The 18,575-nt window shown below is 37.1% G+C and overlaps 1 protein-coding gene across 2 annotated transcripts in view; it reads left to right on the top strand.

Annotated features, from left to right (window-relative positions):
* The window catches only part of LRRK2 (leucine rich repeat kinase 2), a 135,098-nt gene that overhangs the window by 26,957 nt on the left and 89,566 nt on the right, over positions 1–18,575 (top strand). For both annotated transcript variants that reach the window (XM_045829139.1, XM_045829138.1), the window contains exons 12-15: positions 376–505; positions 2,897–3,021; positions 8,387–8,499; positions 18,416–18,560. In XM_045829139.1, the coding sequence (XP_045685095.1) occupies positions 376–505; positions 2,897–3,021; positions 8,387–8,499; positions 18,416–18,560 (513 nt within the window). The remainder of the gene's footprint in view (positions 1–375; positions 506–2,896; positions 3,022–8,386; positions 8,500–18,415; positions 18,561–18,575) is intronic.

Below are 18,575 nucleotides of genomic sequence, written 5' to 3'. Positions count from 1 at the left end.
TTCCTTCCATGAAACTGTTTTAAATATTAGAATGAAATATAAGTTTCATTCTTGTTTTGGAGGGTATTATTTTAAAACAGTTCTGTAAAACACTTTTTTCACAAGACTAGGGTATGGTGATTACCTTGGTACCAGACTACTCTGTGAATAAAGCTTTTAAAATTAAAACCTCAACAAATGGTTAATAAATGAAAAGCCATTGGAAATAGTATGTATTATAAAGAAACAAACATTAATAATCTTTAAGTTGCCAATGAAATATAAAGTACATATGTATTTGTATATACTTTCCTACAATTTTGGACTATCTTAGTATTCTGTGTCTTATTGCAATGTGTATTCATTTCTACAAGTAACATTAAAAAAATCTTGTAGTTAATTTCAGAAAAATCCTGTTGTCAAAAGGAATATACCTGAATGTGTTGGAATTAATGCAGAAGCACATACATTCTCCTGAAGTGGCTGAAAGTGGCTGCAAAATGCTAAATCATCTTTTTGAAGGAAGGTAATACAGATTCATACACTTTTGCAGAATATATAATATTGGACCAGGCAGAATTGCAATATTTCAGTCATATTTCTAAGAATGAAAAGAAAAACAAGGCATTTGAAAATTGAAACATTGTGTAATATAATCTCACATCATGATGTCATAGACTTAGTTTGTCTGAATATTGAAAGGGTTGGTAGAGATTGTAGAAATATGTCAAAGGTTTGCTTTTGTGCTTCATGCTTGGTGTTGACTATGTTTTGTGAAATGCAAGTGAGACAGCACATAAACTTAAATAGTTTTTCAAGTTATTGTGTGTGAAAGCAGAAAAGTTCAAATCTGGGCATGGTTTCTAATTGTCACTTTTTCACAACTGATATTTATGATTGTTGTCCCTTTGTTTGAAATGACCGTGTTTTCTCCCAGGTCAGATCTGAGGGTGGGTGGTGGAGCTACAGGAATGCTCAGTGTCTTTTTGCATTTCATTATGCCAAAGAGTGTGAGGTAACTTTGTCATAGCCTGAGCAAATGCCAAACAAAACAGTCTATAGGGAAACTTGTCACACATAAAAACACAAAAAGGGCACGGTTGTTGCAGTAAAGTCTGATGTTGTGCCCTGGTTTTCCCACTAATTCGAGCTGTTTCATCTGTACACTCCAGGTGCCTCATTGGTAAAAAGGGGTGATAATAGCAATCTCATAGACTATAAATTTATGATGTAAGAATTGAATGAATTAATTTAAAAATAGAGACAAGGATAATCCCTGGTGCATTTTTAAGCACTCATTATGTCATAGGTATTGTTAATACTGCTATTAAATATGAATAAATGAAATGAAAATGCCATGAGGAATTATATGTAGCACATCTATAGACATAAAGAATGTGATTGCATTGCTTTTATTATCAATTATGTTTATATTGTATATGTCATATCTTTGAATTGTGTTTTATTGACATGTTGCTCTTGAACATTTAAATGACATTTATCTTAAATATTTTTTATGGTTGTGGATGTGTATGAAATGAGGGGAAAACACAGTGAAGGAACCTATAGTTTAAGATTTTATAGATTCTGGACAATTAATGTTTCTGGCTATTTATGCACATGTAACATGCACACAGTTCCCGTCCTGGGGATTCAAAGTTAACTTTGACAACAGGCCTGCCACTGAAAACTTATTGTCTAGTTGGGGAGACTGATATGTCAACAGATAATTATTACACAGTGTGATAATGCAGTGGCAGTGATGGTAAAACAAACAGTGGTAGGAACCCAGCTGGGGTTACCAAAGGAGGGAGGCTAAAAAGAAGGGATGTGTTTTTAAACTGGAATTTAAGGTGGAAAAGAGAGACTCTATCTCAATGACCATGGAACCATGCAAAGCAAGGGCATGGTTCTTACTGAATACCACTCAGCCATAAAAAAGGATGAAATCTTCCCATTTAAAATAGCATAGAGGGACCTAGAAGGTATTATGATAAGTGAAATAAGACAGAAAAAGACAAATACCATATGATCTCACTTATATGTGGAATATAAAGAACAATCTAAACAAACAGAACAGAAATAGACTCATAGATACAAAGAACAGACTGATGGTTGTCAGAAAGGAAGAGGGTTGGGAGACTGGATGAAAAAGGTGAAGTGATGGAGAGGTACAAATTGACAGTTAAAACATGGTCATGGGAAATAAAGCACAGCATAGGGAACATAGTCAATAAAATTGCAATAATTATGGATGGTGCCAGGCAGGTACTTGAAATATAGGGGAAACAGCTTTGTAAAGTATGTGAATACTGATACAAAATAACATTGAATATAAACTGTAATTGAAAATAAAAAATGAAATTAAGAAAGAATAGCTAAAGTACCTTAAAGAGATCAAGACTTGAATGCAAACAAAACTAATTAGAATACTGTGTAAGAGGTCCAAGGAGTTATTCTGGAAGAGGCAGGTGGTGTGATGGAAAGAGCCCTTGCCTTGGGGGTCAGGGGAGTGTGCATTCCATCCCTGGCTCTGTCACCTTCCAGTGGCAGGACCTTGATATTTAACCTCTGTCAGCCTGAGTTCTTCATCTGGAAAATGCGAATAGTAACATCTGCTTTTGAGGGTTGTTGCCAGTAATAACCCATGTGTAGATCATATGGAAGTTGTTTGTGTTTGAAACTAAATAAAAGAATTTCCAGGTTACTGTAAATTCAACTTCTTGAGGTTAAAGTTTGACTAAGGAATAATTAAAATTATGTATGCTCTTGTTACTGAATCCAAATGCAATTTCATATAGTCTTTTCTGAGAATATATATATATTGGTTCTGTTTGCATGCAGTTGTTTCAAATTGGTGCTTGTACAAGGAGATGAGTTTGTACTTTTAATAAGTATTCCAAAACTGTATCCCCAGTAACACTTCCCTGGACGTGATGGCAGCAGTGGCCCCCAACATAGTAACGGTTATGAAAAGTCATGTGACGTCATCATCAGTGCAGCTAGAGGCCCTTAGAGCTATTTTGCATTTTATAGTTCCAGGTAAGTTACATAATTGATGTGGGATGAGGTAACAATTTAAATGGGGTTTTGGCTTTTCATAAGTATTCACTCTTTTTTTAAAATATATAATCTTTATTATATTTTTCCCTTACCTGTTAGTCCCCTTATACCTCCCTTCCCCTACAATCACCACACTGCTGTCCATGTCCATGAGTCCTTTTTCTTTTTTGCTCAATCCCTCCACTTCCTAACTTTCTTGGTAAAAATTAAAAGATCATTTTTTTTTGCCAAACAAATGCAAATCTTCCCTCTAATCCAAAAATAAAGGAAAATGATGTGAAATAGATTAATTTATAAGGAAATTTAATACGAAAATTAAGTAATTTATTTACACTGTAAAGTGTGGAGCTTTACGTCTAAAGAGAGGGCCCATCTCTAATATTCTTTTCTATGTCTTTTGGCATCACTGAGTCCGAGTTATTTTGGTTTTGGCTTTATCTGAACTATAAAAATAGCTAACTACTTTTCACACTTCTCCTCTTGGCTCCTTTTAGTCCTTTTACTCTGTGGTTGAATTAATCTTTCTCAAATATAACCATGTGGCATTTACTCATTAACCTCAATGGTTTCCACCCCCCCCCCCCTTACCGCCTCCTCACATCTGTTGTGACTTTATTTGTCCTTCAGAGCCCAGTTAAACACCTGCTCCTCCATTCATTCAACACATATTGATTAAGGGCCTCCTGTTCCAAACACTGTGATGGCTACAAAGGTATGAAAGATAAGTGAAAACACAGTGGGCATGATTGTACTGTATTAGGAGCCCAGAGATACAAGGATATGTAAATAATTAAATTTTAGACAGTATGAGAGGAGCTATGACAGATATTTGTATAAAGGTTGTGATAATACTGGTGCAGGCATAAATGATTTATTCAAAGAAGTAGGTCAGAGATTGTGATGTTGAGGTTGAAGAGCTGGGCTGACCTGGTGGAAAGGTCAGGAAGGACACCGCAGGCAGAAGGAGAAAGCGCATGTGGTCCGGGGTGAGTGAAGCGTGGAGCAGGGAGCAATGCCTGTGGATGAATGTGAAGGACAGGCAGAGGCCCGCAGGTGAAGGACCTTGAATGCGACACTGAGGAACTTGTGCTGTATTAATGGAAGTCAATTCAAATTTATTAAAGGTGTTTAAAAATTGTGTCATCACCCAATCTGCAGTTTCTAACAGTAGCACTGTGGTGTAGAGGATGAACGGGGGCAATGAGGAGAGCCTGATTACAGGGATGTTGGGTGGGAGGGGATGAGAGTTTGGTGAGATGTGAGGGCCCAGCAACGTGGGAGAGGAAGGAAGCATAGGACGCACATTTGCTATGACTTTCTGATTTTTTATATCAGGGATGTTACTCTTTTTGGCTCCCTAAAATTTCAAATTTTTTGAAGCCTAGTTTTTTACCTTTTTAAATGAAATCCTCCTAAACCTATCATTATCTGTCATCATATAGGTATTTTATATTTCCCAGTATGAGTATAGTCAGTAATAGAGTATAAGTATTTTCTAGGACAGGGCTTTATTCAATCTTTTAGTTTTAATCCCCTGGTACCTTGACCAAAAATAGCTACTCAATAAATATTGGATTGGCCAAAAATCCTGTTTGTTTTTTTCCCATAAGATAGCTCTAGTAGTGCTTAGTTGTCTTCAACTTTATTTGAAACAATTTTGTTAGATTATATTGTGACAGATGTCATATCAGTGTGCATTTAAAAAAACATCAGGATTGGTGAATTTTTGTGTAGCCATTTTAATATTGAAGATGGAAGAAAATATACAACATTTTTGGCATATTACTCTTTATTATTTCATGAAAGGTAAAAACACAACTGAAACACACACTCACAAAAAGATTTGTGCAGTGTATGGAGAATATACTGTGACTGATCGAACATGTCGAAAGTGGTTTGAGAAGTTTGGTGCTGGAGATTTCTCACTGGACAATGCTCCAGGGTGGGATACATGCTCCAGGGTTGGGGAGACCAGTTGAAGTTGATAGTGATCAGATTGAGCCATTAATTGAGAACAATCAACCTTATACCAACATGGGACATAGCTGACATACTCAGAATTTCCAAATCAATAAAGTTATTGGTGAAAATGAAAAATGTACCTTGTATTTTATGGAAAAAACCATATAGATGTTTTGGCCAACCCAGTATATTTTGAATTGAATCATGGTGTCCCATTTATAGTTGTCAGTCAATTTTCAGATATAATTTAATAGAGGTAGTTTTGCTCAAAAATATTACTGTGAGATTTTTGTTTTTGAATTTTTTTTGTAGATTGCAAAAATCAAAATAAAACAAAACGCTTCTGATTATCCTTAAAGGTGTCAGCCTTATTGTTTTTGAAGGTGGATTTGAATTTTAAGGGTAACTAAAAGATATTGAGAACCAGATACATTAGCTAATAAAATCATACTCTTTTAGATAAAAACAAGCATCAAATATAATCTTTCTTTTACTGTTCTTAAATTGACCCTGAAGCAACATTGATAGTCTATAATTTTTTAGATGTATTAAATGTTGCATTTAAATGATAAACTAACTGATTTATTTCTAGTGATGTTTAGATGTATTAAATGGGTGGCCTTAAAAATAACTTTATAATCTTAGAATTATACTCTAGGTGTAGAAATATATATTAATAGACACATTTTATAAATATATCAATATATAAATACATTTGTCTGTTAGGTAAAGGCTTACTCATCTGCCTTGCTCTATGCCACCATCTTTACATTATACCACACCATCCCGCAGCACACCATACTGTACAGTTCTGTCACTCATCATTCTCTGTATCAGTTGGTAACTATGGTGTCAGTACCCCAGTAGTTTTGAGGTTGAATACAGTTCTTATTTGAACATGTTACATTGAGGTGTTTTTAAGATATCTGGATGCACATGTACTTATTTATTAACTAGACCATATTCAGATTTCCTTAATTGTAACAAAGATGTTCATTACAGCAAATTTGTGTAATTCAGCGTCCAATTTAAGACCACATATTGCCTCTGGTATTACGGCTCTTAAGTTTATTTCAATCTAGTGCTGTTTAATTTCTCCCTTTTTTTATACCAATAACTTATAGAAGTGATTGCAACTATTGCTTTAAGAAAATCATCATCAAGATTGGGTTATTTTAGTTTTTATTTTTTTTAACTTTTATTGTTCAGTTACAGTTTTCCCCTGTTCCTCTCCCCTACCCATCCACCCTTCCTCTCCCACAGTCAATCTTCTCCACTGTTGTCCTTGTTCCTGGGTGCTTTATACATGTTCCTTGACTTGACCTTTCCTCTTCTTTCCCTGGTGATATCCTTCTCCCCTCCCCTCTGGTCACTCTCAGTTTGTTCTTTATTTCCGAATCTCTGGTTCTATTTTGTTCACCATTTGTTTTGTTGATTAGGTTCTACTTATAGATGAGACCGTATGGTATTTGTCTTGGTTTATTTCACTTAGCCTAATACTCTCCCATTTCCAGTTCCACTAAAATAATATTTGGCTGGTTCTTTCTTGACTTCATGTCCCTTCTAGTGGAAATAATGTGAAATTCTTTAAGAATGGCTATAGGCACATTGGAAAGTCTTATAAGAAAGTGATTAGGTGTATAAAACCACATTCATAAGACTAGTAGGAGGGACTGAATTTGTTTAATCTGTAGAAGAGATAGCTCAGGAGAATACAAAAACTATATTAAAATCCACTCATTCATAGCTAATAACAGTAGTACTGAATAATATGAAGGACTTAAAATGTGTCAAGTATTATTTGAAGTGCTTTATGTATAGTAACTTTTTAAATTCTTGCAGCAACCCATCAACTGGTTACTACTTTGTTGTTGCATTTTACAGATGATGGAGCTGATTCATAAGGTGCATAGATTTTAAGGTCACAGCTTGTGTAAAAGAGCCAGAAATTCAGCCTCTGCAGCCTGACTCCAGAGTAGGCACTTCCAGATACACATTGTGCAGCAAAAGTGTGTTGAACAACAGTTATATCTAAAGCACTTTGCTTGGAACCCTTGGAAATCTGGAGATGATTAAGTTATGGATTCTGCCCTCATTAGTTTGTAGTCTGTACAATTTAAAGGGCTATTACATGCAAAGGAAATTTTATCCATTCTGGATATAATTCATCACAGTAGAACCTCCAGTGATGAAAAAAAAAGCAACAACCCAGAGATGAAATTTATGGAAATGTTCATTTGGACTTAATAGAAGAAAGATGTTTAGTAAGACTTGTTATATGTGGCATGACATTTGTACTGCTCAGCAGGCCTGCTTTGTGTGGTCACATCTGCTCGTGATGCAATTCATGGGCAGCTTCAGAAGTTAATGTGGTCTTCATCACTAAGAATGTGACACAGAGACTTTAAGTGACTTGACCAAGATCCTGCAGCTATAGTGAATGTCAGACCTATTTAAATAAATTTTGAAATGAGTACTCAAAAGTACAGGAGTCTGGGAATCCAGGCTGGATATTCATATTGTTGTTAAAAAATGAAAAGCTGTGTACAGCCAATTTATAGTTTTTGTTAATACAGATTTTAAAGTGGAAAAATTTAAGTAATTATTTATTAATGATTGTTTCTATAGTCAGGTTTTGGAAACATCATTCATTCATAATAATTTTACTTTATATTCTCATGTATAACAAATTTTTATCTTCCAGTTTTTTAACAGTTTTGGGATACTTAAGCTACAATGTAACTTACTGAGGCATGTATTTTCTTTACATAATACTGTTATACGGTCTTGGAGGATTTTTCCAAGACCGTATAACAGTTTTCTGGAGGATTTTTCAGAAAACTGTATGTTCTTTCCAACATAATACTAAAATGCAAATCTCTTTTCTGTTCACTATGACTCTGGCTGTTCTTTTATGTGTACATTTTATATCTGACCTTTTTGTTGTTGTTGTTGTTGTTGTTGTTGTTGTTGTTGTTGTCGTAGTCCAAAGAGCTGTGAGCTTTTTCAAGTTGTCCATTGTTGTTCGAAAATCTTCCAGCTCCTTGTATGAGGACAGCCTACTCATGCAAAAAAAAGAGATTGTTTGCTCCAGAAAATTCCTCTACCAAAATAACTCCTTGCTACTTTAAATTCAGTTAACATCCACACTCACTGTATTTATTTTATATTCAGCGATGGGCTATTTTTAAAAATTCCTGAGCTAGGCTAGGGGCTTTTTCCTTTGGTAAGAAACCATGTATTAACAACAAGTACAACATGTACATTGCTGGGTTAATGATGGTCATTCCTCACAAGTGACAATCTGTTCAGCTTAAATCTTATGACAAAAGTATGTGTATGTATGTGTATGTATGTATTTTTGCATTTGTTTTGCATTTAGGCATGCAAGGAGAATTCACGGAAGATACTGAACATCAGCACAAGCTAAATATAGTTACAGAACAGTGTTTCAGAAATGATATTCACAAACTGGTCCTGCTATCTTTAAAAAGGGTATGTACAACGTTGGTTTTCTGCCTTTTTACTGTTAATCAGAATATAAAATTTGGGGAAGTAAGGGGGGATTTTTAGTGTAAGGTTTCTGTCTTCTGTTTATACTGACAGTAGTAGGAAGTATGTGGTTACAGAAGTTATGTGGTAAGATGACAACAAGGATGTAGGGTGAAGATCTGGGCCATTCCCGTTAAGACGAGTATGTTATTAGCTACAACTCTCAGCTCTAAGTGTGCTGTCAACTACTGACTTGGACAGGTTCCTTTTTTGTTTTGTTTTGTTTTAAAGATTTTATTTATTTATTTTAGAGAGAGGAAGGGAGGGAGAAAGAGAGGGAGAGAAACATCAATGTGTGGTTGCTTCTCACACCCCCCACTGGGGAATCTGGCCTGCAACCCAGGCATGTACTCTGACTGGGAATTGAACCGGTGACCCTTTAGTTTGCTGACTGGCACTCAATCCACTGAGCCACATCAGCCAGAGCGTGGACAGGTTCTTTTGATTGCTAGTAACATAAGACCACTTGTGTTTGCCCAATCAGAAAGAAAACTGAAGAGCTAAATGTACAGCTAAGCCTCATGAGTGATATCAGGAACTATGTGGGAGCTATGATTGCTATTTTCTCTGTCTCTCCTCCCAGTTGCTTGTCTTTCTTTTCTGGTCCCATTTTGAAAGGTCAAGACCATGAAGACACACAGGGCACAGGAAAGTCTTCTTTGATTGCCATTGTTTGATTTCACTGCTCTCCTCAGAGATAACCTCTGAAGTAGTTCAGTGTGTGATGTTTCTCCCCATTTTTAGGTAGTTACAGGTCTCTGTATATTTGTGATAATATATTATAATTAATACAATCCATGATTATACTATGTATTAAAATAGGAGAAGAGCATAGTTATGTTTATATTGTGCAAAGCAAATGTATTGATGGAATTTAGATGGTTTGGAAGTTTAACATAATATAAATTGGTTCTTTACAAAAGATAGAGTAAAGAAGTAAAGAATGATTTGTGTTTTTATGAAAGGAAGAGAGCAGTCAAGGTCATTAATGGAAATGATTTCATGTGCTTTAGTATACTTTGAAAAATGTCACGAATTAATTAAAATATCCTGCAGAGAGATCTCCTTTACAAATTCACGTTCTTCTGAACTTTATAATGTAGTTGTCTATGACACATTTGAGTCATTTATACTCAAATCTTAATATGATTCTTGAATATAGCAATAAAATAGGTTACATTTGATTTCAGGGATTTTCGATGAAAGTAAGTATGTGGAAAGAACTGTGTTGTGCACTTGGAGGACATAAATGAGTATGTTTTGTGCCCTCTGTCATGGATCTCATAATCTAGCTAGGGGAATAAAGTCGTCATAAAGCCAGTTGTTCCACATTAGCATTTATAAGCTATACCAGCTTCATGAATAGTATTCTGGGAACATAGAGGAGGCAGCAGTTAATTTATTCATGGTGTGCATTTGTGAGAAGTAAGGGGTACTAGAAAAGCTGAAGATCGCTCTGATTCTACTTAGCTCATGTTTACTAAAGTTATTGAATGTGAGTGTGATGTATTTGAAGAAGTCAGGAGTCAAGAGACCAGCTCTTACTGTAAGTACTGTGATGTCAAGAAAATCAGTCTGGTCCCAGGTCTTACTTATTTTTTTTGGTTACGTAATCCCAAAAGAAGTGGTTGACAAATCTGTCCCCACACTTACTTCCCATGACAACATCTGAGTAATGACACATAGCGTCTCACTAAAAAAATGACTGTTATTTGGGGGTAGAAAGTTAAGATCATGAGGAAACAGAAGTGACCATGTTTTCATTTTCAAAAAAACCTCCCCTGTGTGATTCCCCTGATCCTTCACCATGGTTAATAAAAGTGCTCTAAACCTAAAAGATAAATGTAACTATTTCTTTAGCTTTAAAATTTTGTGATTGACTGTCTCACTCTGAATAAAAGTTCCAAAACATCAGAGATGTTAGGTCCAAATACTGAAGACACAATAAAATAAATTATCGTAAAAAATAAGTCTGTTCTTTGGGAGCAGAATTCCAAATAAGATAGAACCCAAAGTTCAATTAGGATTTACAAAGTAAAGTCTGTGAAAAGTGTTGATGAAAGTGAATAAGGTTTGGATATATAAAATTCCCGTAACAGCCAGGCTGAAGTTAAAATCTGTCTGGAACATGGATGTTCCATTCATGCCTCATTGTTTTAGGTTTTTCTATGCATGAAAACTTCCAGCCGCCTGTTCCAGAGAGATCTGTTTGCCCAGTATTGTTTCTGGAGAACAAAGTGGAAATAGGTGTCCTCACGTCTTGGCTGGGTGTGCTTTGCATGTGGTGACACTGCTGCTGTCCTTAGCTGGGACCTCAGAGTCACATCAACCTTTTGATTCAATGAACACAAGCCAAAGAGCTTGTGTGCTTTGCAAAAATCTTGAGGCAAAATGTACCCAGTTCAGTAATTGAAGATATTTATCTCAGTTGCAAACAACATGTAGAGAAGGAAAGAGCCCATGCACAAAAATAGCAACAAAAAAGTTGCGTCCGAGTAAAGTTAAAAAAAATTTACAGGACCAAAGGAAACTATGAAACTCAACTGACAGGCACAAGAGTTGAACATACGAAATGTATACCTTTTTTTTTGTTGATAAAATGACTAATTAAAAAAGTGGAAATTAATCTACATGAACCCTTGATAAAAATAGCTAGTATTTTCTGGAACAAGACAAGCTGTTATAAAATTTTGAGAAAATTAACTAAATAACTAATATGCATGAATAACCAGGAGGATTTTGAAAACTAGCATAATTCATGTGGCCCATCTGTAACAGATAGTACAATGTATTATCAAACTTCAGTAATTAAAATGGTGTGATGTTGGCACTTGGAGGGCATAGATCAAGGCCACATAATTTGGGGGTAATTTTAATAATATCTATCAAAATTCAAACAGGCATTTTTTTTCTGCCTAGCAATTGCACTCTAAGAATTTATAATATAGATATATTTGTACAAGTACACCAAGATTTTTTAAAATAGAAGGACGTTCATTTTGGCATTACTTATAAAAAGAAAACTGTGGCAACCAACTAGATCATGACATGGTAGCCACTAGTGCTGTTCGCCAAACGTTCTCAGTTCTCCGCCTTTTGGTGATTCTGACATGGTACTTACTGGCCCTTTTGTGGTTAGGTCAGGTCAAGTAACTAGTTTAGGCCAAGGAGTGGTAGGCAGAGGATGTTGGCCACTTCTGGACCGAACATCTCCTTGCTGGTGAGATAGCTTTCAGAACGCCTCTCAGGCACTGTGACCGGCAACGCTGAGACGGTGGCTGCTCCACTGGCAGGAGTCCCTGAGTGACTGTGACGAGGAGAGGCCCCTTCTGCCCTATAACACACAGGAAGCAGGCATGAGAATTTAACTTTTTCTGTTTTCAGCCTATGAAATTTTGGGATTGTTATTACAGCTTAATTCTGCCTATCCTGACAATACAATGCCTATCCTATCAACAAATCCTAATTGAATATCTTATATTACTTCCAAATTATGCAATTCTGTGCAGAGATTAAAAACAACTGGTTAAGACCAGTTTTTTTCCCTTGTGTTCCGAGGGAAAATCTCCAATTTTCCATGAATATGAACTTAGCTCCTAGGTAATTCATTTTTTCTTCCACATGTATTAAAATTATGCACACTTTTTTGATGAAATGAGTGTCTTTTCTCTTACTTATGTCTTCACCCTCCACCACTCATTTAGAGCACATTATACAGCATTTGCCTTTACAACGTTGTACCAAATTTTCTGGCAGTCAAGGCTATGGGCCTTGGAATTAGGACACCTGGGTTTGGACCTTGCTCTGCCCCCTACAGACCAGCGTACCCTGGGCTAGTTATTTAAAGTCTTGGTTTTATTATCAATAAAACATATTAAATGGTTTTCACTTAGGCTTATTGTGAGGATTTTCATGAGATAATGAATGTAAAGTACTCAGTACAATGCTTGGTACATAGTATGTGTTCAATAAATGTTAGTTAATTTTACCTGTTTTCTTGTGAACTTTTGTTAAATTCTGCATTGACAAGGATTATAGCATTTACATTCAGGTCTATAATCATACTACCGGTTTGCTTTCAGCTTATTCCGATAGTTACGTGCATTCAATTTTCACTGCAAGACCTTTTGTTGTAAATTTTCCACTCATTTTTTAGTTGTCTAAGTTCTTTTTTTTTTTAAGACTTATTGCCTGAACATTAGAACATTGTTATTGGTTGTAGTGGTGTTTTATATGTGGGCTCTTGAAAAGACATTTTGTTTTGTTGTAAAATATCAGGGTTTTATCTTCTTTCTTTGAAAACGTTGTAGGCATTTCACTGTCTTCTAGTTCTGAATGTTTTAGTGTAAAAGTCTGAGACCTGCTTTTTTAAAGAATGATTTTTTTTACCTATTTGCTCAAAGGAATATTTTTCATGACACCCAGCCACTTATTAAGCTATATTTCCAGGTTAGTCCCCCTAGACTATGATGTCTGTTTTCAAGTTTTATACTCAATCTTTATTTTGTTCTGGAAAGGCTTCCCTGATTTGCAGTTGACTGAGCTGGAATCTAGGGAGGAGGCTGACCTTAAGCTGCCTAGCCTTCTCGTTAGAGAAACCACTGAAATTATTCATGTATTTTCTATAAAGACTTGGAAAACTGCGGCACATAGATGATAGGTTTCTAATTATTGTTTGTAGGTGCGCTTGCATTGACACTTCCAAAAAATTCCATTTGGCCAACACCTTCTAAGTATAAACTAGCAAATTAATTTTAATCTCCATTTGAGCCATAGTGTAACACATCACTGTCTAACATTAGAGAAGTGAAAAAATTATCATCATAGGCTTCTAGATATCCTGCATACACACAAATGTGTATATATGTGTGTGTATTTTTTCAAGTTTATAAAACTGTCAAAATTAACTGGCATTGTTTTAAATTATCAAATAGTTTATTTGGGCTCCATCACATGGAATGATGTCACACTGTGAATTCTCTTTTTGCACCGAAAAATCACAGATTTCCTGTTGCAGGTCATTAGTTATCACTGAAGTACACCTGAAATAGTTAGACATTAGGGGACCTCAAGATAGCAGAACCACTAACTGAGTAGAAACTTGTTAAAGGTGATGGTATTTAGGGCAAGAATACCTGCTTTATACATATGTATTTAATTTTAGAATAAAACAGAAGTGTAGGATGCATTTTGAGCTTAGGAGCAGAACCAGCTACATAATTTGTGGTGCCCTGTATACAATGAAAATGCAGGACCCTTGTTTAAAAATTATTAAGAATTTCAGGATGATGACATCAGAGCATTGAACTCAATGTGGGGCACTTCTAAGCACAGAGCCCTGGGGGACTGCCCAGGTGCACCCCTATGAAGCTGGCCCTGCCGGGGAAGCAGGAGTGATGGCACTGCTCATCCAAGTTCCAAATGACAGTCCTGGCTGGAGTAGCTCAGTGGATTGAGCGCTGGCCTACAAACCAAAGGGTCACTGGTTTGATTCCCAGCCTACGGCACATGCCTGGGTTACAGGCCAGGTCCCCAGTAGGTGGCATTCGAGAGGCAATCACACATGGATGTTTCTTTCCCTCTCTTTTTCCTTCTCTTCCTCTCTGTCAAAAAATCTTAAAAATAAAAAAAATGTTCAAAAGGACAATCAGACTTTTTCTGGGAAAGATCATAAACCTTTGGCTTTGAACATCTATGTTTCAGATACCGGTATCAAGCGAAGAGAAATGTGGGCTGAGAGCTTAAGAGAGTTTGCACGTGTGCTTTGAGTTATCTGCTCCAAAGGCCTTGGCCTCAATTTTTTTCATTTATAACATAGGGATAATAGTAGTGTGCCTATATTATAGGGTTGTTGTGAGGGTTAAATGAGTTATACATGAATTGCTTAAAAGCATGTCTGGCACATAGCAAGTGCTACATAGATTTTGATGTGATTGTTGTGGTTGCTGCTATTGCTGTTAAGGTGACTTGAAGCCCTGTTAGTAGAGGAAATCCCATCCAGGAAGAGAAGAGTCTAATAAAAGGACCTTGGGCAAAGTTAGGGCTTGAAAGAAGAGGTTGTAAGGGAGATGGGCAAATTAATAGTTTTAAAGTTTGAGGATAATTAGGGGCATATTGTGTCATGGAAATCAAGGAAGGAAAAAGCAGCAATTCAGTTGCTAAACGACTTTTTTGTTTGAATGGTTTTAGTTCAGAGTAGTCAGGACAGAAGTCTGATTATATGAAATTAAGGGGTGGGGAGAATGTAGAGTTAGTGGGTGTAGACTTTTCTATTAATAGGTTTGGAAATGGAGGAAAAGTGGTAGCTTGATGGAATGGAAGAACAGTTTAACTGTAATCTTTCTCTCATTTAGAAGCACCTTTTATCTGAGGAGAATGTTAGTCCAAGGCCTGAACTATGGCCATCACTATTTATTGCACAATGTGTTTTCTCGATCATTCTCAAAAGAATCCAGCAGTATTAGAATCATTTAATTCTTTTAACATTTTATTTGTTCAGTTACAGTTGATATTTAATATTATTTTGTATTAGTGTCAGGTATGCAGCATAGTGACTAGACAACCATAATTTACAAACTGACCCCTCCAATATTTCAAGTACCCACCTGGCCTTAGGATCATTGTAGATGTGAGGAAGCCAAGACAGATCCCGAGCCATCCTTTTAGCTTCACTTTGCAATTTTTGAGTAAATAGCACTTGTGAGAAAATGTTATTTAATTTATTTTAATGGTCCTCATTAAATGAATTAGATTCATGGAACTGTTAAGTGATGAGACAGAATTTAAACCTGAATTTAATTGGCTCTAAAGCTGAGGTATTTACTGCCCAGAGATGTGTTGAGACAGAATTAATGACAGGGTCCAGTCCAAGGGAGGCAAGGATATGAGTGTGTTGTTGAAATGATAGATGGAATGATGTCCATGCTGAGCAGTGAGACGATGGAGGAGACATTCTAGGTGTCTATGCAACAAGCATTGTTTTTGCCATAAACATCTTTGCCATAGCACTTTTGCCGTGCAACAGATCAGCTCTAAGGCAGTTTCTCAAAGGTGAAACCGCTTGACAGTTTGGTTTACATGTGACAGATGGTGTATTTAAGCTAGTTGTCACTTTGGTTTCAGTTCTCCATCGACTAAATTCTTGCAGTATTCCTGTTTTTATATTGTATAAATCATAGCCCTTATAATGGTGTCTACACAGAGGTAGGCATGGTGACCCTACAACAGGGGATGATAAGTGTGAAGCCAGATTGCAAAGCTACCCACAAAGCCAAATTGCATACTGTATTAGAAAGTGATAATGCAGTTTGCCAGGTTTCGGTGAGCATAGTCATCCTTCCACCTGTCAAAACCAAAAGTTTATCAAGTTACGGCAACTAGAAAAGATGTGACTACTAACTCACAACAGTTTTTGAGAGCAGTAATTATTGCTTCTTTAGTGGGAAACTGGTACTTCTCTTAAGGAAGGAAGAAGTAGTGGTGAAAGTAAAAAAAGTACAATGCTAAGCAAGGAAACAAATAAACCAAAAAAAAGAGTATAATACTATGAATAAAAAACTTCCAAGACAATATGTTTTCATTTTTCCATGAAGTTTTAAAGTTTTTGTTTTTAATTTTTCATGTTTTACTATGTTCTTTTTCATGTCTCTTTTATTTTTTGTTATTTTACCTTTTAATGGAGGAATTGCCTTATGGCCAGTTAGTTGTGCTACAGAAATACCTGCAGCATTTATAGCCAACATGCTTAGGGTGGAAAATACCAGACATGCAGGGGAGGAGTGCACAGGGTGAGAGAATGATGCTTATCCCTGTTGCGCGTGGGTCACCGGCTAGCAGTGACCACGGAACGCTGTGGATGGCTCGACAATAAACACGCGAGAAATAACAACATGCACAGAGACAAACTAGTTTCTGTGGGGAAGTAGGGACAGAAATGGCCACCCCCCCTAGTGGGGAGCGCGCTGATTTACCGTCCGTACCTGCTTTTATTAGGCTCATTTTGCATAATAATTCAGGCAAAGTACAGTACTCATTAGGGGAAGTAAGGAACTATAGAAAACAAAGAACTCTGCCGGTCTATTGAGTTGGGGGGTCAAAGAGCTGTAAGGCTGAGGAACAAACTAGCTTCCTCCTAAGACCCTTCTCATTCAACTGAGAGCATTCTTGAACAAAGAAGGTTTCACAGTAATTTACATGTTCTTTCTTAGGCCTGATCACCCCGGGAAATCCGCACTTCCCAGTACTGAGCTGTACTACCCTGTCATTGTTTCAGGCTTAGGTGGAGCACGGGAACTAAGGCCACCGAGAGATAAAGAGATTTTCTTCCGGACGCTGAGAACTCAGACTTTGTCAAAGCCGAGGAGTGAGGGTCCATCACCCCCCTTTTGCTGCAGCCCCCCAAGTCCTTCTTTTGGGGGGCCTCCCGAAAGTGATCGTGCCTGGCTTAGGTCGTTCCCCCCGTGGGGAATCTTACCCGTCTTTGGCTAACCGACCAAGCTTTTGGGGGTTCAGTCATGAATAAAGCAGCAGAAGCAGCATTCCTGCCAGGAAGATAAGCTTTTGTCTCCTTGCTGGCTTACAGTTCCAAGGGCGTTCCCTTAGCCTTAGCCTAGGCGAGGGTTTCAGCCTCTGATACCAGTCAGGGCGGTTCCCAACATATTCCCACGCTCTGTTCACAAAAAGATGCAGAATGAGGACCGTTGAGAGGCACTGAGGAACCAGGTTGATAAAGGAATGAAAATATGTTTTTGATGCTGTGGAAGTGAGAGAGGTTATAGGGTAGAACATTTTGGTTGAAAGGACTACATCAGAGCTTGAAGTCTGGCTTGGAGTTCATTCCGCTCTGTGCTGGGGTCAGTCAGGGGTTTGGAGTGGAGCTACCATGACCAGTGCCCGTGAAAGAAAAAGCCCTGTCCTGAGAAGGGTAGCACTGTCATTTTTGAAAGGAAAGCTAGCTATGGGGTGGGCATTCCCATCATGGTAGAAGTTTGGAGAGCATCATGGCAAAGCAGAGATGAGCAGTATTAACGGAGTTGGCTCCGTATCACAGGCATCAGAAGAGGGAAGGTGTGGCTGTGACTGCCACATGGCTGGGAAGTGTGTGGTTTCTGTCTGCATCTTAGCTAGTGAGCAGGATGGCCTGGGAAAAGAAGTGGCCTCTATTATAGAATATCAGTAAATAATGTCAAGTCTTCTGGAAGAATTGACATTAAAAGTTCGGATGTGGATTCAGATTCTGGGCTTTTAAGGCAGACACATTTACATTCAAGTCTCAGGCCTGACACTTAGCTGTGTGACTTGAACTCTTGTTCCCACATCTTTAAACTCTGATGAACTTATTGCATGAGGCTGTGGAGGAGAGATGAATGAGAAAAGCCTTGTGAAGAACACAGAGTAAAGAGTAAATCCTCAATTAGTATTTTCTGGGTGACAGGCAGCATTGCGTTTTACTGGTTAAACGTTCTGGCTGTGGGAGCGAACATCCTATATTTGGTCTCAATTTAGCAATTTACAGTCTGTGTGACTGTCAGACTAGCTACCCAAGTCCCTTAACTGTTCGAGAACTCATCTCCTAGTGGCAGTGAAATTGTGGTGTATTATAAGATTGTTATGAAAAGAAAGTACGTGTGAAGTATTTAACAGTGCCTGAGCCAGAACGGACACTCAATAGTACTAAAGTGTTAGCTTGTTAACTTTAATAATGAATAATAATAATTAGTAATAGGTGGAATCAAAGATACTAATCTTTATTTAGATACTTAGTTTATATTTGATCAGTCCATAACTGGCTTTAATTAAGATAACTATTAAGAACTCATTTTTTAAGAGCAAATATTCTTAATTGTCCTTTTGACTTTAGTTCGTTGCAAATCCTGGGATTCAGAAATGTGGATTTAAAGTAATTTCTTCTGTGGCACGTTTACCTGCCGCATTAGAAGCATTATCTCTGGAAGGCGCTCTTGATTTGGTGCTTCAGACCCTGCAGATGTATCCGGACGACCAAGGTTGGTACAATATGA

Source organism: Phyllostomus hastatus, unplaced genomic scaffold (genome assembly GCF_019186645.2).
Source record: "Phyllostomus hastatus isolate PE091 unplaced genomic scaffold, TTU_PhHast_1.1 phas_scaffold_93, whole genome shotgun sequence".
NCBI lineage: Eukaryota > Metazoa > Chordata > Mammalia > Chiroptera > Phyllostomidae > Phyllostomus > Phyllostomus hastatus.
Note: the sequence above shows the minus strand (reverse complement) of the source record. Positions and strands in the feature narration are given on the sequence as shown.